General features: G+C 41.7%; 1 protein-coding gene across 4 annotated transcripts in view; it reads right to left on the bottom strand.

Moving 5' to 3' along the window:
* Positions 1 to 4,250: 4,250 nt before the first annotated feature.
* ITGA7 (integrin subunit alpha 7) overlaps positions 4,251 to 24,288 on the bottom strand; it is a 271,460-nt gene continuing 251,422 nt past the window's right edge. For 2 of the 4 annotated variants that reach the window (XM_085600990.1, XM_085600989.1), the window contains exons 24-26: positions 23,993 to 24,118; positions 13,999 to 14,115; positions 4,251 to 5,377 (exon numbers count right to left, since the gene is read on the bottom strand). In XM_085600990.1, coding sequence (XP_085457116.1) covers positions 14,005 to 14,115; positions 23,993 to 24,118 — 237 coding nt within the window. In that variant the 3' untranslated portion in view covers positions 4,251 to 5,377; positions 13,999 to 14,004. The remainder of the gene's footprint in view (positions 5,378 to 13,998; positions 14,116 to 23,992; positions 24,119 to 24,288) is intronic. The other 2 variants (XM_085600988.1, XM_085600987.1) reach the window with 1 other exon arrangement.

Raw genomic sequence — 24,288 nt, forward strand, 5'->3', positions numbered from 1 at the left:
TCCTGCCAGAATCCTTAAGTGGGGGGGTAATACAGGGACTTCTTGCTATCGCTGTAATACGGTGGGAGCGGATATTGTACATATCTTCGCAACTTGCCCCCAGCTGTATACCTTGATAAAAGATATAGAGGTATTCATGAATATATCTCTAGGTATACATCTTACACTTACGCCATTGTGGATTTTAATGGGGATCAGCCCAGACTTTGACGTACCGCAAAGGGAATTCATGTTTATAGCTATGGCAGTCTTCAGACTTATGATAGCCAGAGCATGGTTGGATAAGAACCCCCCAGCCTGGCATACATGGCTAGCCAATCTTTTGCAAGTATACAATTTAGAAAAGTCTATATATGAAAGAAAAGGAAAAAGAAAAAGACAGCTTGGGTTAAAAATATGGGAACCTATCACCATGTGGAAGGCAGGCCTTATTTAACCCTAGGCAGTTGAGTAAGGTTGAATTATAAGTATACGGTTAAAAAACACCAATATCAGAATTTGATTCACTTGACGTTTAATTGCATTGAATTTGTTGTGTATAGATGAAGTTAAGGAACTCTATGAATTTGCTGAAATGTATGGTGTTAAAATGTATTTATTATATGTGCAATATGGTAAAATAAAAAAGAATTAAAAAAAAAAAAAAACCTGATCAATTTAAGTGGTTACAGTTTTACCAGTTCCATCACATGATGTATATAAAATTCTGTAATCTTGTTGGAAGGGGAACGCTGTAAACATAGATGATTTTTACTGCTGATGAAAGCATATCCCTCTCATTGTTTTCTTTACCTTGCTGTTCACCAAGTTGTGCAGACTTTGTCAGATGCTACTAGATCATCAGAGTATAACAAATAATTGTTTGTTACATACTAATATCTTGCACTGCAAAAATGTTTTGCCTTCATGCTTTCCCCTTAGTGCATCAAATTACCCCTACGTTTGTATAGGTAACATTTGAAGAACTGCTTCCAAGATTATTTGCTTTGGAAACAATTCAAGATTATCGTTACCCCTCAATTGAAATTTCTAAATGTATTTGTCCTTGAGTGGAACCCATTTTATCCGTTTAGAAAGGAATCTAATAATAATATTATGTATCGTTACCAACACTGCACCCGTTATTAGGCCTTGTTTGCCTGTCTATAAAACACCTGGCTAAGATACCTATTAGAGAGAGCTCACAGCAACAGGGATGGGGCGGGTCAGAGGGAGAAAGAAGCAACCTGGCTTGAGAGGAGAGGAAGCTAGTGAAAACATGGGCACTCATATGGAGTGCTTAAAAACAAATAAGGAAGTAGATCCAAACAAAACGGCAGCGCTGGATAAACACAAGTACTTGGTCCATGCCCTAGGGGAGAGCCAAACACAAGAAGAGACATGACACATGCATGCTATAGCCCAAGGAGAGTACACAACATGTCTTGAAGAGACAGAGCATACACTGTCTAGCCGAGACCTAAAAAAAGAAACAGCATTTTTGGGCAAATAATTTCCCGGGATATAGTTCTTCAGTAGAGATATTCAGAGTTTATGAATACAAGTAAAGACCCCACGAGTGGAGAAACTTGCGTGCTAAATGCACCATAAGGGCGTAAACTATTTCACCTAAAATCTCTGTGGGTTAGGGTGTATTGAATTACATTTTATCACTTACCATTTTGGGAAATAAATATGCTTTATTTTTTTGTACTTCTTATCATCTTCCCTTCAAAGGAACAACAGTTGTTTTTCCTTTTAACTTCAACAGAACGCCAGAAACTCAGACCAGTCTGGAATTGATTATAAAAAGTAAGAAGGTATCAACTCTCTGGAAGTAAAAACGCTCCTGTTGTCATATTAGCTGCAAGTGGAATACATGTGTTGGTAGCAAGATGAGAACATTGAATGTAAGGGAATTTACAATCACTCTGAAATGTGAAATCTCTGTAGAAACAAGACATTGTGGATCTAACATCAAACAACAAATGTGTTTTTACTGTAAAATTTATGTTCTGTAGCCTGGGAAAATTCACAAAAGGAAATATAAGAAACTGAACGACCTCTTTCACAAGCCTGGTTACACCTACCAGAAACAATTATGCCACCTCTTTGATACGTGAGAAATTGGAGCTCTTTTGATCGAGTCAGTCTTTCTGGTCACAATAGGGGGATCAACTCAGATTTCTTCACATATGAGAATGTCTTGTGCTGATGATGACAATTTTAGATTTTGATTTGAGAAATCAAACATTTTCGCCACCTAGGGCCTCATTAACAGCCTTAGGAAAATAAAAAAACTGTGGAGTGCAGTTTTTTCCTCAGTATTCTGTTTACTCCACATTTAAGTTCTGCAGGTCTAAATGTGCCATAACATGGTAGACCTCATGTCTCTCTCATTTCCAAGGTGTAACATTCATAATCTTGTTGATCTGCTCAACAAAATTTGTGCAGGGAAAACCACTTGGCCAGGATGAAGTGTGTACATGACTCTTAAAGCAGATTGTAACACAAAGTCTTATTAGTTCTGAGTCACTGTTATTAGGCCACTCACAACGATGGCCTACATCTGCAATTCAAAACCCTTTCTAGCCCTAAGTAATGCAATAACCATCTTCCTGATTAAGTTCTTTATAGTAATTTTCAACTTCATTTTTAGAAGTATTTTTCCTCTAAACAACATGTTTCTTTTATGAAAAACAGTAGGCGATTTAACTTCTAATCCTGATAATACTCCCAATTACTTCAATCTTTTCTGATCTCTTGGAACAGGACAAATCTTAGTGTATGAGCATTTGCTGTGGTCAGCAAGAATCTGATACGGGTGGCATGATAATTTTGCATAATTAATTACTTGTCTAAGAATAATAAGCAAAAATGCACTTTATAAAAAAGATTGCCACAACACTAAATTTGCAAATACCCTGTGCATATTAAAATATCTATACAGGACACCTCCAATTTCCCATCACCTCTATTACTTCTGATGCAGCTGTAACCAGAATCTCTTCTTTCTTGCTCAGAAGAAAGATGGGATAAGAGGAGAGGCACAGAAGGAGAGCAGGTGAAAAAGCAGCAGCAGCAGACTGGCAGGAGGTGTGGAGGTGACAGGAACAAAAGTAATGGGTTAAGAGCTGGCAATGGCCAGGAAGAGTTAAAAAGAAAGGGTGAGCTCAACGTTAATAGAGGAAAGAGGAAGAGGGTGATTATGATGGTCGCCCTCCCTACAAAACCAATAATCTTCAAAAAAGGATAACAATAATTAAAAAAAATACAAACAATTCAAAAATTAAATAAAAGCAAAAAGAATTACAACAATGAAATTAAGACATGGAACTATTGATAGGGACCTTAGACAACTGTCAGAAAGATACACAATTTGTACCTGAAGAGCTTCAGACAGTGTTTTGTTCAATAAACTTTACTCTGACGACATTCAATATGAGAACCAGTACCTTTCACACAGTTTTTCTGAAGGGCACAAAAAAAGAGAGACATCACCTTTCACACAAACTTTACCCTGATGAACCTTCAGTTATAATTCAACAGTTCTAGGGCTCGACCAGGCTTCCGGATCACAGGGATGTCCCGCAATTACCTCACGGTGGCACCCATCAGCACTGAATGTGCTGATGGATCTGCCAGTGATTCCACCCCTGGAAGCAACCTAAAGGGAGTAGCACACAATTCTTATAGGCATATATATGAAATGCTGCTGCAGAGAAACAATGCTCCTTGTCAGAGATTCAGACCTTAAAGAAATGAAATTGCCTGTAGAGCTTATTGATTGTTTGCCAATATATTTAGAAAATGCACTGCAAAATGAATAGTTTGACCCCATGGTTAGTAAAAGTTATGTGTAGAGAACTTATACCAACCCCTCTTGGAGTGGCTGGGGTTCACATACTGAGTTCCCTTGCTCAGTGCTATATGGGGTTGTCATGAAAACATTTTCATTAGTTGTTCCTTCACAGTACCTTACTCATGAGCTGTAAACAGATTGGCAGTGCCTTCCACACAGACCTTACCATATCCATCTTTATAGATAGTAAACGTCACACACAGCACATTTCAGATGAACCCCATTCTTGTGATCACTGACACAACAAAGTTGGCTGTGCTTTCACTATGGTCAAACTTCGATAACCTAGTTTGATGTTGGTGCCTGCTGTAGTTCTGAAGGGCCTCTGTGCCCAAAAAGCACTGCACAAACATACATTTTTAATATGGCATGACCTTTACGGTATTAGACAGACTAAGGAGAGACAAGCCACCTTTCATAGAAACTTTATCATAAAGCACTTTTGGGTAAGAGGGAGAAGAGAGATGCCCAGCATCTTAGAGAAAGGGGTGTATGAGAAAAGAGATAGAGGGAGACGACGCAACCCAGATACAGATCCTGAAAGAGGGGCCAAGAGGAGCATCTCGAAATTAGGATACACCGCAAGAGCCTTCACAGGGAGAGAGAACATGATAGGCAGAGAGACATACAGTGAGAGCAGGACAGCCAGCAAGACACCCCTACAGCTAGAGAGAGAAATGCATACAGGACACCCCTCTGGGTAAGGCCTCCTAGTGAAAGGATATGGATCAAAATAGTCTCACGCAGAGTGATAGACATGGATGAGACGGATGCACTTGTGGATAGCTGTAATCCTCTTTGGATGTCTCAATTCGAATTGTTGCATTGTCCTGTGGGAGCTCCAAAGAGTTCTAGGTATCCAATGCTATACAGCAGATTGTTTCATTTCAGGGACGTCAAGTCTTTGTGTGACAGCAACCTGCAGGGCCACTCGTCTTTATGGCAATCCTTGATACTGAAGCCGAACAGCAATTGCACTTACTAACTCCCCCAACTAGGGAAAAGGTTACCATTCTGCAGACCCTAAACTGATTACAGTCACCCATTCCCACAGGGATTGCTCCCTCATTACTGGTGCAGCGATGAACACACTTCTTTTGTACAAACAAACCAAAAAAACAGTATCTGCTCCTTTCTGCGAAGGCCTCTTTTGGTTCTGTAATATTAGAAGGTTCTCTTTTTATCTTCCACATGGGTGTCAAAGCATGGACTGTCTCTGTGGGCTTCAACTAACACACCTGCTGCTCTGTTGCACAGTCTGGAGAGTGTCCATCTTACCGACCCAAGCCGTGTTATAAAGTTTGCATGGTCGTTTGACTTGCCCAAAGAGGGAGATTAAAGAGCTTTCTCCTGGGATTGCTACGCGGAGCTCTGTACAGTGCCATCGTTCTCGCTCCAGTTGGTCACCCAGTCCTTCTTGTGGATGGTGCCCGTCTTCTCCTCCTTGAACAGCTGGCGCTCCTCCCGCGGGATCTTCACAGCGTTGTACTTGGGCACCTTATCCTCCTCGTAGCGGGTGCGCTTGAAGAAGCCCAACTGGAAACAAAAAAGAGAGGTGTGTTAATACCATGGCTGGCACAACTGCCTACAAGAGTATAGAAAAGCTGTGCAGGACCCAGTTCTGTTCTGGTTGATTTTGAAGATTTGAAAAGCTAATCATTGTTCATTTTTCTCCAACCATGCAAGGTTTCTCGGTGCAGGCGACATGTGGTAAATTCATTTATCCCAGGGTGGGGTATTTATTTACAGGTTGTGGTAAATATCTCCTATTCCTTGCTTCCAATGAGACACAACACATAGCATTGGTATTTAAAACACTGAATTCTGCATATTTGGCCTTTTTTTCAGGCCTATTCCCCCAATAAATTTGGACAGGTCTGACCAGCCAGAATCTACCTGGGGAAAACTGTTTATCACACAACTATCAATTCCGATTGCTTAGCACATTTCTTTTTGCACAGGGAACAGAATTTAGCCCTTTACTTGGAAAGAGGGCTTTGGTCTAATGGAGTACCAGAGTGTGAAATAGAGTGGGACTTCAGCTTGTGAAAGGAAAAACGTGTTATTGAACTGTGTAAAACTCAGATTCTTGAGCCTGCCTCAGGTTGTTCACTTGGATATGGGACCATTGCTTTCAACTAAAACAGAGGTGAAAAAGAATTAGCAAGATCTGAAAAAGGTATTTATTATCATAACTCCTGCAGTGTTTGTCCTTCAGTACTAAGAATGTCAAACTCGGCCTTTGTAAAGTACTGAACAGTAGGTGCTTCATAACTTTAAGAGCTTAGAAAGCTATGATTCAGGAGCTGAGAATAGGAAAGTAGGTGCTCCGCTCACTCCCAAGCTCCACTTTCAATGCCTGTCCCCTGTGATTCGGTCTCCTCTTTTGCCTCGGTTCATACTACTTTATGGCTAAGACAAGAAGGATGTAAATGAGGTATTTGGGCTTGAAAGACTAAGAATACAGAGGTTGCTATTGTGAATTCCTTTTACTTATACCTCCATCGTAGTCTCTTAAGTATTAGGAGTGGGAAGATTCTCAAGTGTGAAAATTTACTGAGGGGAGGAAAGAGAGTCCAGAAGGCCTAACCAAAATATCTATCAGCTTGACTAAAGTGTGAATCATCTCTGGAGCTGGCATCTAAAGACTCACATCTATAAAAATAATTAGGAGTAGCCCTTGCTTATGCTTGCAAAAATCACCCAGTGACAAGTGTGACTTCAAAAGGATCTATTCTTACTTGAGTGGGAATTAGCTTAAGTGAATAACTCTCAAGCACACATGAAACTATCAGGTGAGCCTTTGAAGCTTCTGTGCAGGAGAGGAACTCCCTCGCTGCAATGAACAGCTGCAAACGTGGTCTAATCCTGCCTAGACCTTTACAGGTAAAAACACAAGCTTACATCCAAGATTATGCTTCTAAACCTAAATTCAAGAAAACTGTAGGTAAATCGATTTCCTAGTTCAAATAAAAGTCAGAGACAAATTACAGCTGGAAAGCTTGATAAGTCCTTAAGACTTTGTTTTTCTTGAAGAACGTGGAAGGTTTGTCAGTTAATGAGGTCTAGAACTCGCTTTATTGACAGAATGACATGGCCAACAAGAAAAAAGTTTCCCTGACCTTTGTAACAGCAATTGCCTAAAGGGGTTTATGGGCTAGGGCTTTCACAACTGCAATGAAAACAATCATAGGGTGAGGTTTTCTGAGAGTACGGATTGGATTTCTGAGAGATGGCCATCAAAATACCTCTCGATAAACTAATTTTGCAGAGAACTTAACTGAGTTGTGGTGTCCCTGTAAGGTTTTAATGGTGTTGCTAAGACCTACAGGAATCCCAATGTCAGAATTTACACACAAAAAATTATTAATAAGTATTTAGAAAGCCTATTATCAGAATCTTAGCCAGTTTAGCCCTGGTTTCTTTAGGAGTTTTCCCTACAACTTGTATGACTTCCTAGATTTACTTTTAAAGATTCAAGTGACCATTGGCCAAGCCTTTCCCAACTCCTGCAATGGAAAGCGATCCCTCAGAAAGCTGTACGGAAATGTCCTTGTCCAGTAAAGGGGCAGAGCATTCTGCTGGAAGCATGCACCATTTCCATCCAAGAGACTTAATTAATACATTATGTCCTGAGTTGCAAATAAGTCTATTGTGGCAATTCTGCAGATTTAGATTAGCTGATCTGACACCAAGTGATACAAGGACCACTTGTGAGGGCCTGACATGTAACATTTTTTGCCTGGTTATGTTCCACTGTACAATGCACCCATCCAATTTCCTTAGCAACTCTGCAATAGAGGAACTGGGTTCTGGCAGAGACATCAATGTATGATCTGCAAACACCCTTGCCTTAAACGTAGGTCGTCCTAGTTGAATGCCCTTTATCTGTAAATTGTCCCTAGTCCATCTCACAAGGGCTCTAGAGAAAATGCACAACGGTGGAGCCAAAGGGCACCTCTAACTAGTGCTTAGTATATGCTCTTCTTACTTGACATTTGTCTGTTAGCTCTGACCCTCTCTAATGGTGAGCGGTAGTCTAACCATTGAGATGCAAGAGGACAAGGATGTGAATAGCAGTTCCGAGATCACGTTCTGTGACACATGGTGGCACCGTCTTCAGTAGAGAGAGATAGCTGCCTTGGCAATGTGTTTCATGAGAGTGAAGTCAGTGTCCAGGGTGACTCAGAGTGACTTGGCAACAGGTGAAAGTTGGGGTTAAAAATACTTCCATGTTCATGTTTTGTCTCAAATTTGGACAAGATGTTGCATATTTTTCTTGACAAATAGTAGGAAACCTGTCTCTGTGGGGCATCCAGGTGCAGGCAGTGTTTGAAGCAATGGGTATGTAAAGCATATTTTGGGTGCAATTGTGTGCCATGGTCATATTAGTGAATTTTTATGCTGCTATGAATGAGTAACATAGCAAGGGACTCCATTAAATGGTTGAAGACAATGGAGGAAAATGTGGGACAAGGTGGGGTACAAGATGGAACCCTGTGGGTTTCCTCAGGTGATAGGGATCTTCTAGCACCTGAACGTGCTCACGCTTATGAACTGATGTCTGTTGGATAGGAGGGAGGACTGGTGAATGACATTTCCAATAAATCCCATTGGAGACTTCAGGGTGTTGTTGAGGGTGCGAAAAGAGGCTGAGATGTCTAACAAGCTGAAAAGGCAAGGGTTACCTTGATCTGTGGGCAGGCTCATATCTTCTATGATTTGTTGCAGTGTGATATGAAGCTGCATTCGTAGTCATGTCATAGATGACAGGTGTTTATATGATCATGGAGTTCTTTGTAGACTGCTTTTTTACCTATGTTCATGCTGATTAACGTTAAGAGAGAGAAGTGCCGGTAGATGGCACAATCATCAGTGCCTAGGGTGGAAAGCATACTACATTCCCTTTCAAGTGAAGAGGATGTTGAAGGAGTGACCCTATATGTACTGCCCTTCTTCATCCTGAAGAGTTCAGTCACAGGCTTGAAGGCCTTCTTATTTTGTAGTCTTATTTCACACGTCACGAAAGATGGGCGCTAGGAAGTCATTGATCAAGACATCTTCTCCCTCTCAGCTTGTTAAATAATGTCTCCGTGTCTTTAAACAAGTGCCCCCTTGCCAGGATATCCCAGGAGAATTTATTCTGTGGGCTTCCAGGGGTCAAGTTGTGCAGATGTTAAGTCTGATTGGCTCTTCCTCCTTTTAAGTATGACTTCCAATGTCTCCTGAATGTAGCGCTTAATATTTTTGACTTCTGCTCCTTTCAGGACCACTTAATGTGTACACTGTTTCTCCTGGATAGACATTCAAGTTCATCCTGCTTTTCCTGAAATAGTATGAGCTGTTCTTTCAAGCTCATCACCATGTTCTGAAATGTTTCTGATCTTACCCATGTTCATTGGTTTCCTCCTGTAGCTTTAGCACTTGCTTTTCCAGCTTTCCATTTCACATGCAGTCATATTGTGTTGGGCAACTCTTCCTAATAGTGTACCTCTGTGACTCCCTCCAGCCATATCTTTCACCACCTCCTCCTGAATGGTCTTCAGTGTCACATAGTTGCAGTTTACCCCCGAACTGCACCTGCCAGACCTAGATCAAGTCAGATGTAGCACTCGCTGGCTGCACCTTCAGAATTTCCTCCTCCTTGTTTCCTGGTTGGGCCATTCACCCACTGATCACTTCTCCAGGCCTAATGGGGCTCCTGCTTCCTCCTCCTCAAAGCGGTTTCAGCATTATTGTCCTGGGTGATGTACCTTACCAGCACCCTTCAGAAAGCCCTTTATAATCTTGTTCTCTGTGATCTTCTGCCCAGCGGTGTACAAGGGCAGCTTCATTTGTGGCTTTCTCTCAGGACAGTTTCGATTCTCCACCTGATCATGGTGAACTAACCCATGCTTTCCAAATTCTCCTGTGCCCTTCACTCCTCATAGCTTGACGGTGTACTATTTCTCTCACACACCTTCCCGGCCCAACGCGCTCATTCCTCCTCCCTGGTTCAAGAACTGAGGCTATAAGCAGAGGGCTACATCTGCATCACTCTGCTCATGGCTGGATAATCTGAGCCCGACAATCAGTGGCCTAGATGTGGACCCACTTCAGCCCTCTCTAGAGTCTTTGTCACTCCTTCTAAGTCTGCTGGTGCTTAGTTGTGACACTTCATCTGTTGACTCAATGTGGTCTCATCGCCTCTTTTGCTAAGAGTGTTGCCATCTTCTCTACAAGTGTGCGCTCATCATCGCCCAAGCACTGCCCTCTTTACACAGGTTTAAGGCATAGAGGAAACTGTAGCCAAATGCCCTACACACAGACCTGTAAAAATGCAGTATCTCCATGGACAGAATGATAAGTGCTACTGCAAGCGCTTGTGAATTTCCTGAGTAAAATCTCAAAGTTGAGTTTCAACAATCTCAGCACAGCAGTACTGGACAAAATCAGAGCTGATCAAAGCTGAACTCAGACTTGTTTAACTATTCTTGAGTTCTCCCAGCTGTCGTTCTGTCACAGTCTAGAAATGGCTTGAAGAGTCAACATCCTTCTCCATCAAATCAATTTAACTTCAAAGGAATCTCAAAAAGATGTTAAAAGCCTCAATCATATATCATGAGTTGATGCCGTTGTCATTGAAAATGTTCTTTAAAATAACATCCACTCCATGGAAAAAAGACAATGGCTGTGGCATGTCATAACTTATATGCTTGCTGAAGATGGACCTTTGCCTTGATGGTCAGACGTCAGGAATCAATAACTAAGGTCCTCAGAAAGCTTAGAGCTGTCTTCAAGTATGTGGGGAACAATTTAAGGAATTTTTTTCATAGGCCTGTGCAATATTTTTGTTACTTCTCATAATCTTGTGTAATTTCTATCTTGCACTGCATGAAAAGTGGAAAACTTTAGCGATTTTGCACAATTTTCAAATTTATTTTTACTCCCTGGGGAATAATGTGACTAGAAAATGGCTCACAGAGAGATATTTCTCCTCTAATGAAACATCCTCCTTCTGACTGTTTTGTGTGAGGTATACCCTCTTGGAGAAAAGCAAAGGTATTCCCCTAGTATGGTTAACTCATTATATATACAAACATACACTAATGTCAGATGTTCTTAGAAGCAAGGAAGACAGAATTTGGTTTTCATTTTATTGTTTTAATATTTTATTATTGTGAGTTAATCCCTTACTACTGCTTTTGGACTATTTATTTTCTTTATTTGATGGAATCTGTTTACAGATATACTTCACAAGGATCTTTGTCTTTGATAAAAGATGGCTGTTGTGTTATTGGCTTGTTGTTATTTTGCACTGAACACTGTTTTCGAAATATCAAAACAAAATTACTGGAAGGAAATATACAAGGATTTTGCAAAAAACGTTTTGCAAATCTTGCACAAGTCTTATTTTTTAGTCCAGAACACAATAGTGCATTGAAGGTTGCAGGCTGCAAGAAGAACCCATGTCCCTCTGAGTCGAATCCACAGACAGAGGGTTTCCAATGGTGGAGTCAGCTGCAGCTCCACCACCAAGAACTCCACTTCCCCCCTCATGGTAAATCAGTAGGAGAAGAAAAGGGTGGGAGATGTCGTTTTTTTTGGCAAATGTCTGTAACCACCCATATCTAAATTAGGTCCTAAAGACTACTGTTTCTTTCTAATTGTCATTAATTCTGCTCTTCAAGCTTCTATCTAATTCTCATACGTACTGTTATGATGAAAGAAGTCAGTGTTGGAGTTTTCCTAAGAACCACTTGAGCGGTGTTGAGGATTTTCATTGTCTCTGTCTTCTAGAGCTAGAAGCCTACGTATAATTGTGTCTCACTTACTGTTTTAGGTAAACACTGTCATAAAGGTATCCCAACTGAGGGTCAGGACATGTTGGAGGCCATCCCCAGGGAGTAGGAACCTGAAGCCCATACTACACAAAATAACAAATGCAGCTCAGCCCAGCCGAGCCCAACAGAGCCCATAACTGTGTCCAGAGACAATGGTGTTACTGCTGAAATTGAGTCTAATGGCTCCATTCCCACCTTTTTTCTGGTGTTATACGTCATTACTGCAAAAAGAACTTGGGAAAAATGTGGTTATGTTGAGATTTATGGATAAAAGTTTATAAAATGATCAAAGTGTTATTTTGAGCAATGAATCTTAACATTTTCAATGGAAAAAGGGAAGTTGCTATCTATGAGGCAATGTAGGGAAGTGCATATAAGTAACGTACAGAAGTCACCCCTCTGTGGGGAAATTAGTGCATACACTTCAAGCATTAGGAGAGGTGAACATGCATCATGTTACCCTAACATATCATTAATGCATCACTCACACGTCGGGCACAAATACAGACAGGTCCTACAGAAGGTGTGCAACAAGGTCCAGCACTCTCTCCCTGTTGGAAAATACCCATAATTCGAGTGTGGTAGTGCACTTGTTGAGGTTTGGACCTACTCTTTACATAGGTATGCTTGTAGAGAGGATTGAGTGCATCTAACCTTGAGTAAAGACGGCTCAGAGTCCTTTTGTTGTCTCTTTGAAAACTCTGTTTTTATTTGTAGTGATTATACCATTCGTCTCCGAGGTGAGTTATTTAACCAAACAGTTATACATGTATATTAGTGGAGTTCTATGAGCAGCCGACACATTTTTGCCTCCTAACCGGTTTGATAGCCTGGGGCTTTCTGAAGGCTTGTAGAATAAAGTTTACATTTCAGCAAATCGGTTTTCCTTCTTATTCATTGTCTATATGGTTCATATAATTCTAGGTACAATTCAGTAAATCCAGAGGAGAAACTTGTACAGTGTGCACAAGTGTGTACTAAATTGCACCAAGAATTATATGAACCATATGGACAATGAATATGAAGAAAAACTAATTTGCTGAAACATTAACTTTATTCTAAAAGCTGTGAGAAAGCCTCAGGCTAGCTAGCCGGTTAGGGGACAAAACGCTTGTTGCCTGCTCAAAGAACTCCGCTAATATAAGTGTATAACTGTTTGGGGAAATAACTCACCTTGGAGGTGTATGATATCATCACTATAAATAAAAACTGAATATTTAAAGAGACTGCAAAAGCACTCTGAGCCTTCTTTACCCAAGGGTAGATACACTTAATCCTCTCTAAAAGTGGTCCTAGAGAAGGGCTCTCAGCTGCTCAACAATGTATAATGCTTAAAACAGCACCACTCCCACCCACCAAGATGCATTGCTGTCTGATCCACACTGTTTCTCACCCCTCCCAGTAAGTAAGGGGACACATTTTCAACCCGGATTGGCAAGTGAATGACGTCAGCACTCAGAGATGTTCCTCATGGACCGCTGCTATCAATGCAGGATATTCACCAGTGGCTGTAGTTCAGAAGAGTTGTAGAATCACCAGCAATCATTCTGTTCAAATCCCTACCTACCCAACACTGAAAGTCTTTTTTTGGTAGCTGATGTTCCTCTCTGCCTTGTTAACACTATTGTTCAAATGTGTATTATAAGCTTCTTCCCAGCTCACTATCCCTGCTGGCAGGCAGCTGCTTGCTTGAACCTATTTTTTGTTAGGTTTCAATCTGCTCTTCTAAACCACAGTGTCATGCTGTTACTTTTATCTTTAAAAACACATCTCTATTAGTAAATGTCCACATGTTTTTTTATCTGTGAGCAGATCTCTGGCCGCGTCAGTCCATCTTGCTAATAAGGATGGACCAAGCATGACTTAGGGTTCCTGAATTACCTTGAGAGACTTTGTTGCTAGAGCGCTGGGTAGCAAAAGGAGCTTAAGTAAAATCACATAGAGAACTACCTAGATTTCTGTAGTAAATACTGACCAGAGAAACACTAATATTGTGTCTGGTAGCAAAAGCACATTGAATGTGCAAATGCTCCTTTCCACAAAGGTACATTTGGGTTGGGTTCTTGAGTTCTGCTCTTTGATACATTGTGAATGAAAAACATCAAGTGCATGCTAAAAAGCCATGAATTAATCCGTCCCTGACAGCTGCACATTCTAGACTCATAATAATAGAACGAAAACAATGGGTTCAACAGTGCACATGTTCGAGCATCTAACTTTCACATAGTCAACTACAGATACATATAGTGCACCAAACACAAACGCAGGCACGCCAAACCGTGCTCATTTGCAGGGCCCATGCATGCACCAAGGCTATCATCACTGCACACGGACCACTTGCTAGGCTTCATCTGCCTGTTTCTCCATCTCCGAGGGTTGTAGCCCCAGGTGAGCACGGTGGTAACTGGTGGTGTAGTCTGCCTCTCTGCTGGTCCTCTTGAAGAATCCACACTGCAACAGGAAGGAATTTTAACACAGGCATGTCAAGGGAGAGAACATGGAGGCCTTGGCCAGAGAGGAGGGCATGTCTAAGTACCTATGGGCTGTAGACATATTGTACACAACATCAGGGACATCAAACAGAAGAGGCAGGTCTAGGGAACTATTGCCTAATGATTTATTCTGCTTGACAACTAGGACCTGGACCAGAGAAGGAAAGTGTAAGTATCATATATGGATGTATTCGACTCACAGCAACTAGGAAACTGGCAATAGGAAGGAGGGATAGCAGACTATCATTTGCAGAAGCATTTTGTAGAGCTTCAACTAGAAAAGGTGCCATCTTTGGGGAGCTATATCCAGGGGACATATGATTACAACAACTAGGGTCATAGAAATGGAAGACCGATCCGGGGACCTACCGCTGCAGATGAGAAATTAGGGCCTTGGACAGATGAGAAGGCAGGTTTGGGTACTTATGGTTAAAAACATATTCTGCTTACAGCAAACAGAACCTTGTCTGAAGGAGGAGGATTTTGTACAGAGCAATCAATCACTGACAGCATGTCAAAGATATTGAGGATCAAAATATCGAGAAAGAAAGTGTAAATAGGCAAGTACAGATTTACTCATCTTAACCCCACATCTATGTACCTTGAAGATAAATATACATATAGATATATATATATCAGCGCGCTTGCCTATCGATCCCCTTTTCCAGCTTGAAGAAGGCAAGAGCAGACCCAAATTCTTTCCAAGTGATTTTATTTTGCTATCACCTTGTCGCCATGACGCGTTTTGGCCGGTAAAACGGCCTTGATCATATGACACCGAATGGGCGGTAATACCTCCTTTTAAAGTACAAAGTGCAACGGCATAGAAATAGAAAACATACTGCGCATTTTATAACATTCACAACAATTACAATTTTGTAATATATATATATATATTATCTACTGGCGGTCGCCAGTAGATAGTTATAGTTAGGACCTAGTTTCCATAGGAAACTCATTTTTTGTTTTCCCGATAACGTTGGCGCCGGTTGACGAATCTTCGCGAAATTTTCAAAACTTATGGCCCGTTCTGGTCAGCTCCTGTCCTGAAAGTTTCGGGGCGATTGACCAAGCGGGGGCCGAGAAAAAAGGGGGGTCCCAAAACATGTTTTCTCCATGTTATTTCCCATAGGAAACTTTAGACACGGCTACAGCCCGAACTACTGAACGGAATTACACCAAATTTTGAAAAAAGGTAGCTCTTGGTTCAGAAAGAGACCTTTTTTTTAAATGGTGTAAATCCGTTCAGTAGTTGCTGAGAACATCAAAAAATAAAAGTTTCGATATATAGAGGCACGGTGGATCCACGCACCCTCCCAATCACGAGCTGCATTCTAATTGGCTGTCAACACTCCAAACCAGGAAGTGTTGGCAGCCATCTTGTGCCTCGGTAGAACTGAGGCACAAGAAAACAGTAAAACTAGCGCAGAAAACTAGAAAAGGGGGCAGGGTAGAAACACCCTGAACCCCTAGGCCTGCTCAGGGGGTCCCACAAGAACCCCAAGGGCCCAAAATAGCATTTTGTTTAAAAAAATCAGCCTAATTCGCTCTGGGTGCGCGAATCCGGGTGAGGAAATTTTAAAAAAACTACGCGCGGGCTCCCGAACTACGTTTAATTGAAACCCCCGGGTGGGCCAGGTCCCGGGGGCAGTAAAAAAATGTGTGGGGGGCCCAATCCCCCCACACTGCCCCGGGGACTGCCACCCCCCAGGGCTTTTCATAAATATTTGCGGGGGCACACGGCCCCCCGCAGCTCGGGGACCGCCAACCCCCAGGGCTTGTTTTATAATCTGTGGGGGGGCCTTGGAGGAGCGCCACCCCTGGGGCTTTTTAAAAAAATACACCTGTGTGGGGGTGGCTAGCCCCCCACACGCCCCGGGGACCACCACCTCTCCGGGGCACTAATATTTAAATGCAGGGTCCGTAATGGACCCCCAAGCCCCGGGGACCACCACCCCCAGGGGCTTTGCAGTGAGGTGGTCCAGGTCATGCCCCTTTTTACACCTCTCTGCAACACAGCTCTGTGGCGCTTACTGGAGGTACCTGGTTGGCTAGTTCGACCCCAGGGACCGTCAGGATTCAACTCTCCCAACTTAAAACGGCCACAGGGCGTGTTTGCACACATGTCACCTCAGGCCCCCCCCCTCCCTTCACCACTGTGCAAACGCGCCCAGTAGCGCGTTTTAAGAGGTAGTTTTAATCCCCCTGCCCAATCATGTACTAGGGCTTTACAGAGGAGGTCATGCTAATCATATGGATACCCCAACGCATAGTGTTCCCTAGAGTGTGTAGGTGTTTTCACTGTATTCTAAGTGTCTTTTAGCATAGTACTTGCTCTAGACCTGGTTAGTCAGAGTCAGTAACCACTAGTACCGGTCTGAAAAAGTTGTGGGCACAGGATGATTTTGCAACAAGGCGTCTTTCTGCTCCTATGTTGGTTCTTTCTGCACATGTCTTGCTTCTTCCTGCACTTTTCTTCATCTTTGTGGACTTCTGTTGCTTCTTTCGGCATTTCTTTTGCTTCTTACCATTGCGTTTTTTCTTCTTTCTTCACATGTCCTACCTCTGTAGACATAGTTAGAAACTAGCATTTTGCAAATTAGCAATTTAAAAAACCTTTGAAATTCACTGAAAAAAGCATAGGTTTCAGGCACGTTATAGTTAGAAATTAGCATTTAAAAAACCATAGAAATTCACTGAAAAAAACATAGGTTTTAGGGAAAGTTATAGTTAGTTGGACATTTCACTCGTACAACCAGAGAAATTCCCCTGTTATAGTTAGTTCAGCTAACTATAACTCGTGCCCCCGCAATGCACTGCTGATGACGTCACATATTACATAACTCATGACATGGTCAGTGACATCACTGATGACATCTAAAATGACATCACTGATGACATCACTGATGACATCATCCATGTGATAATTTGATGCATCTTCTCACATCCTAATATAACCTTTGATACACCCACTCTAAATTACAGACCATTCTCAAAACCATAGACACTCCAACACCAATATCTACATACACACTCACTGATTCTTAGGTTTACACACACATCCACTCACTCACCCATACAGTCACTCATACTTATAGTCACTCAGTAAAGGACTATCATATGCACTCATACACCTATATAGACACTCACATACCACCACTCATCCATAGAGCTACTCACACACCTAGTCAGTCATGCAAATAATTAATCACACTGCCATTTACTCACCTATACAGTTATACACACACCAGCTCAATTACTCATAAAAATACTAGCACATTCTTATGCTCTTATACAATCACTGATACAAGCACACACTCATCCATACAGCCACTCTCACAATCAGACACTGTCACTTATAGCCATTTATGTACTCCAACACACATATATATTGCTTTTCACATATGTAGTTACTCACACATGTACCACTCAGATATACATTCACTCACCAACACACCCATACACACACTCACCCACCCATACAGTCCATCACAGATGCACTCTTGAAACCATGCACCCAGTGAATCACCCACTCACACATCTATGCACAGAGTCACACATACTCCACACACACAAACACTCAGGCACCCATACAGATACTCAGACAACCAATCAATAACCCATATAGACACTCATGCAGCTATTCACAAACCCATGCAGCCGCTTACACACCAACAGACAGATGGATACAGACATTCACACAGTATTAGTCACTAACCCATGCATTCAGTAAGATAAGTTTAATCACTCACTTATAGAGTCACTCACACACCTACTAAATCATCCAGACACTTATATACCCCCTCATTCTTCAATACGCCTTTCCCTATATATATTAAACATATCTAAACTTTACAGAAACACAAAGTCACTGGATGATGGCATCAGTGATGTCATCAGTGATGTCATTTGAGATGTCATCAGTGATGTCATCAGTGATGTCACGGACCATGTCATGAGTGATGTAATATGTGACGTCATCAGCAGTGTATTGCGGGGGCGCGAGTTATAGTTAGCTGAACTAACTATAACGGGGGAATTTCTCTGGTTTTGTACGAGTGAAATGTCCAACTAACTATAACTTTCCCTAAAACCTATGTTTTTTTCAGTGAAAATATATATATATATATATATATATTGTCAAGGTACATAGATGTGGAGTTAAGTATAGTAAAACTTTGCTTTCCCATAGACACCTACCTTCACAAAATTCTTTTCCTCGATATTCTTGGCACAATATTTTGTCCACACAATATTTTGGACTCAATATTTTGTCTAAACACTCAGAAAAATAGGCTACAAAAGTAGTCTTCTCCCAATGGTTAGTCTTAGACCAGAGAAGGGAGGTCAGGTTAAGCATCAGTTGTTGATACCAACAGGGTGGTCTTGGGAGCTATGTGGCACCTTTGAAATTGTTTGCCATGCTAAGATGTCAAGTAGTGTAGCATGTATAAGTTTGTGAACCAAAAGGAGTATGTTACTTACCCTGTATGCATCTGTTCTTGGCATGTAGAGCTGTAGATTCACATGCTTTGCATACCCTTGCCATCTAGTGTTGGGTCCGGATGTTTGCAAGTTGTTTTTCTTCGAAGAAGCCTTTTCCAGTCACAAGTTAAGATGACTCCTCCTTTTGGTGATAGTGCGCATGGGCATCGACTCCATTGTTAGATTGATTTCCCACAAGAGGATGAGAATGGAGTAAGTGAGTGTAGTACAGAGATGTCCATGCATATGTAATGTAAATAATAAGAAGTGCAACAACCACAGATGTTCGGGGAGGAGCGAGGGCACATGTGAATCTACATCTCTACATATCAGGGTAAGTAACATAATCCTTTCGAGGTGTGTGTGCTGTAGATACACATGCTTTGCATAGATTGTATAGCAGTATTCTCCCAAAGCGGTGGCTAACCAGCGGGAGTTGCAGTTGTTGGAAAAAGTGTTTTTAGCACTGATTGTCCTACATTAGCTTGTTGACGTGCTAACACATCCACACAATAATGTTTGGTAAATGTGTGTGGTGTAGACCATGTAGCTGACTTACATATGTCAGCTATGGGAATGTTACCTAAAAAGGCCATAGATGCTCCTATTTTGCAAGTAGAGTGTGCGAGTGTTCTCCAGGAGGTATAGTTAACGTTATTTTAGCTTTAACATAGCAAGTTTGAATACATTTGACAATCCACCTAGAAATACCAGATTTAGAGATAGGAGTTTTTTTATGAGGTGGAGCAAATGCAACAAAAAGTTGTTTTGTTTTGCAAAAAACTTTTGTACTATCAATATAGTATAACAATGCTCTTTTTACATCAATAGTATGTAGAGCCATTTCTGCTACTGAATCAGGTTGAGGGAAGAACACAGCTACCTCCACTGATTGGTCAAAAAGAAAAGCAGAAACTACGTTTGGAAGGAATTTAGGGTTTGTACGAAGAATCACTCTATCTTTATGAAGTTGAAAGAAGGGTTCTTTTAAGGTTAATGCCTGTAACTCACCAACACGTCTCAGTGAAGTGATAGCAATTAAAACGGCAACCTTGCATGAGCGAATTTGTAATGGACAAATGTGTAATGGTTCAGAATGTGGACCCATAAGCCTTGTGAGAACAATGTTAAGGTTCCAGATGATGCAGGTGGTACCCTGGGTGGTATTATTCTTTTAAGGCCTTCCATAAAAGCTTTAATTACTGGAACTTTGAATATGGGAAAATATTGTCTGGTTTGCAGTAATGCAGCTACCGCTGCAAGATGTAAACAAATAGATGTGTAAACTAAGCCAACTCGCTGTAGATACAAAAGATAACAAATAATATTTTATATAGATGCATCAAGTAGATCAATTGTGTTATTTTTACAATAGATGACAAACCTTTTCCACATTGCTGCATAACATGCTATAGTGGTAGGTTTTCTTGCGTCTTTCAGGATGGTCATACAAACTGGTGGTAGGTTTAAATATCCCAACTCTATGACTTCAGGAGCCAGATCAATAGGTTGAGCTCCTTGGGATTTGGATGTCTGATTTCTCCACAGCTCTGTGTGAGAAGGATGGAAGTGAGGTGCAGTTTTTGGTGTGGCACTACTGACAGTTCTAGTAGTGTGGTGAACCATGGTTGACGAGCCCATATGGGAGCCACTAGAATTAGTGTGAGTGATGTCTGTCTGAATTTCCGAACCAGCAATGGAAGTAGAGGGAAAAGCAGAAAAGCGTAAGCAAATATCCCTGACCAGTTCATCCATAGGGCATTGCTTTTGGATAGATGGTGTGGGAATCTGGAGGCGACGTTTGGGCATTTTGAGTTCTCCACTGTTGCAAAGAGGTCTATCTGTGGAAAACCCCATTTTTGGAAGTACGGAAAGAGAACCTGGGGATGAAGTTCCATTTCTTGTACATGCTGTCGCATCCTGTTGAGGAGGTCACCAAACTGGCTGTGCATTCATGGATGCTGTTCTGCTAGAAGATTAATTTTGTGATGTAACGCCCAATGCCAAATGGTCTGAGAGAGGCTTGACAACTGTAGAGAGTGTGTCCCCCCCTGTTTGTGTACATAGTACATTGCTGTCATGTTGTCCGTCTGGACTAAGAAAACTTTCCCTACTAGGTGAGGCTGAAAAGCTTTTAGTGCTAGATAGACATCTTGAAGCTCTAAGTAATTGATGTGGAGACTCTTGTGTTTGGTGTCCCATAGACCCTGAATTGTTAGATGCTGGAGATGGGCATACCAGCCTGTCAGAGATGCATCTGCTGTTAGTACGACTTGTAGAATGCAGTTGACAAAAGGCCGTCCTTTTGTGTGTTCCACCACTGCAGAGAGCGATGAGTGCAGCTGTCTACCAACACTAGATCTGTTCATTGACCCTGTGATTGATTCCGCTGACGTGCTAAGCATTCCTGTAGAGGACACATGTGAAATCTTGCGTGTGGCACAATTGTAATGCATGATGCCATAATTCCCAACAGTCGCATGAAAGTCTTCAGTGTTAGGTACTGGTTGGTTTGAAACTGTAGTTATAAAGTTTGAAAGTTTTGAATCCTGGCTGCATTGGGAGAAGTTAGAACTGTATGAGTGTTTATCGTCGCTCCCAATATGTTTGCAGTTGTGAGGGTTGAAGATGAGACTTTTGTGCATTGACACTAAATCCCAATAGATGGAGAAGGTTTATGGTAGGTTGAGTGTGTTGTAAACACTTTCTCTGTGTTGGCTTTGATAAGCCATCATCCAGATATGGGAAGACATGAATTTGTTGTCTTGTTAGATGAGCTGCTACTGCTGCTAGACATTTTGTGAATACTCTAGGTGCGGTAGTCACTCCAAATGGAAGTACTTCGAATTGATAGTGGTTTCCTGCTATCATAAATTTGAGATATTTGTGTTGCGCTGAGTGGATAGGAATTTGAAAGTATGTGTCCTTTTATTCTAGTGTTGACATAAAGACGCTTTGTTGTAGAAGTGGAAGCACTTGTTGAAGGGTAACCATGTGAAAGTGTTCTGACAGTATGTATAAGTTTAAGGGCCTTAGATCTAAGATTGGTCATAGAGACCTGTCCTTTTAGGGGATTAGGAAGTCAATTGAGTAGACTCCTAATCCTTGGTGTTATAATGGAACTGTTTTTTTAGCTCCTTTTGTTAGAAGAGCTTGTACTTCTTGTTTGAGGAGCTGTATGTGTTGTACTGAAAGCTTGTGATTGCGAGGTGGAATATTGGGAGGATTGCTGGTGAGTTCTAGGCAATAACTATGTTGGATAATGTCTAATATCCATTTGTCTCTTGTTATTGCTTGCCAAATGGGAAGCAAGTGTTGTAGTCTTCTCCTGACAGGTGTAAGGTGGTCGGGGGGAATTATAGGTAAGTCACTGTTTATTGGGAGATGAAGAGGTATGTGTTGTTGTGCCTTTGAAATTCTTCCCTCTGTAACCGCCCTTATAGAAACCCCTAGATAAAGAGGGTTGCATGTTTGATTTGTATGAGGATACATATGAATCTGAGGGATTACGTTTGGATCCTCCTCTATAGAATGACGGCGAAAAGAACCTTTATTGGATGGTGACTGAAGTGCTCCCATTGATTTTGCCACTTCTGTATCTTTTTTCATTTTCTCAAGTGACGCATCCACTTGAGGCACAAAAAGGTGTTCTTTGTCAAATGGATCCTTTAAAATAGAGTGTTGAACCTCTGGTTTATACCCAGAGATTCTGAGCCTTGCATGTCTTTTAAGGAGAGTGCTGGTCTTAATTCCTGCCGTGTCAACAGCGTCTAGTGCACATCTAATGGAGGAATTAGATATTAATTTTCCCTCCTGCACTAGTTCCTGTCCCTTCTTTTTATACTCCTCTGGGAGGTGTTGGAGTAGCTCCTCCATTTCATCCCAGAGGGCTCTATCATATCTCGCCAATAGTCCTTGTGTGTTGGCAATGCACCAATGGTTGGCGGATTGTGCAGGTATTCTTTTGCCTGTGCAATAATTAACTTAGACTCTTAGTCTAGAGGTGGTGCCTCAGCTGTAGTTTGAGAATCTGCTCTCTTTCGAGCATTGGATACCAATAGGGAATTTAAAGGCAACTACTCTTTAATTAAAATTGGGTCAGATGTTGGAGGCTTGTATTTTTTATTAACCCTAGGTGTACAGGGTCTTTAAAAATCTCGATCGAAGATGGGAGTTTTTATATTTTTTAGACACACAGGAATAAGGGGACGCGTACAAACCAATACAAACGAGGATACAGTGGGTTGCGCACCGAGGAGATCCCGAAGAGCGGAGTTGAACTTGAGCGCCAGAAAACTACGTCCGCATCCGATGGCAGAAAGAAAACAATCTAACAATGGAGTCGATGCCCATGCGCACTATCACCGAAAGGAGGAGTTGCCTTACCTTGTGACTGGAAAAGACTTATTTGTAGAAAAACAACTTGCAAACATCCGGACTGAACACTAGGGGAAACATCCTTCACAACGCGGGCATTGCATCACAGTGCCTTTACATCGCGGGCATTACAATGCAAGTTGTTACAACGACATGCGCTGGATGGCGCTCTAACCGAACGAATAGTATGATATACTATTCCAACCCCTTCCCTACTGTATGTAGACTGGAGTTGGAATAGTAAATCATACTATTCCTAAGTCCAGCGCCCTCCAGCGCAAGTCGCAAGTCGTTGTAACGACTTGCGTTGTAACAAACGCGATGTAAAGTACCATGTTGTAAATGTATGCGTAGTAACATCATACATTCAACACTAGATGGCAGAAGTATGCAAAAGATGTGTATCTACATTACACATGCCTTGAATGTCAATATACTTCTAGTTGAAGCTATTTCCCTCCACGGCCCCTCCTTCCAGACTGGCCATAAGCAGATAATTTGCTATGGAAAGCACGTAAGCTGTGCCAGATCTATCAACTCATGCCATTTTCCAAGTGCTACACCACAGAAACCTCTGAGACTTTACTTAGTTAGTGTCTAGATTTTTCTTTGCTCTCACTCTGAGAATAAAAGACTGTGTGTGACACGCTTTGTCCAAGGGTCTCCAAACATCTCTGTCCACAGATTGTCAACATAGTCATATAATACATAATGCTCTGATGTAAACTCATGGAAAGATATTCTGTGTTCACCAGGCCTAGAAACAGTAGTGGACGGATATCTCATCTTGACAAAGAACCTACGCAAGGCTCCTTTCCCCATACAATTGTTTTATCAGTAGTCATCCTCATCTGTAACTCTGCCTACTCGCAGCAGGGCATGCTGCCCCTTAACCAATAAGGAAGCAGCAACCAGAGCTACTAGTGAAATATTTAGTGGTCTACTTTGGCACTATAAGATCTGAGCTTCCTTACCTTCCAGAGGATGAGTACCAACAAAGCCAGCACCAGGATTCCAGCTAAAACTGCAACAAGTATTATCCACCAGGGGATGCCACCGTACTCAGCAATGGCACTTTCAGGGTAAATCATTAAAGGTATCTGGGGAAAGACAAATAGCAATAGTTATTGGTGGTGGCTTTAGAAAGGAGGGTGCATGTGGGATGGTATGGGATGGATGGGAAGAGGTCGGGCGGGCAGCAACAACTGGGTTTAGATAAAACTGGGAAGGAGCTTAGCTTTGCTAGGGTAAGAAGAGTAAAGTATTATTT

This window comes from Triturus cristatus, chromosome 4_2 (genome assembly GCF_964204655.1).
Source record: "Triturus cristatus chromosome 4_2, aTriCri1.1, whole genome shotgun sequence".
NCBI classification, from domain to species: domain Eukaryota; kingdom Metazoa; phylum Chordata; class Amphibia; order Caudata; family Salamandridae; genus Triturus; species Triturus cristatus.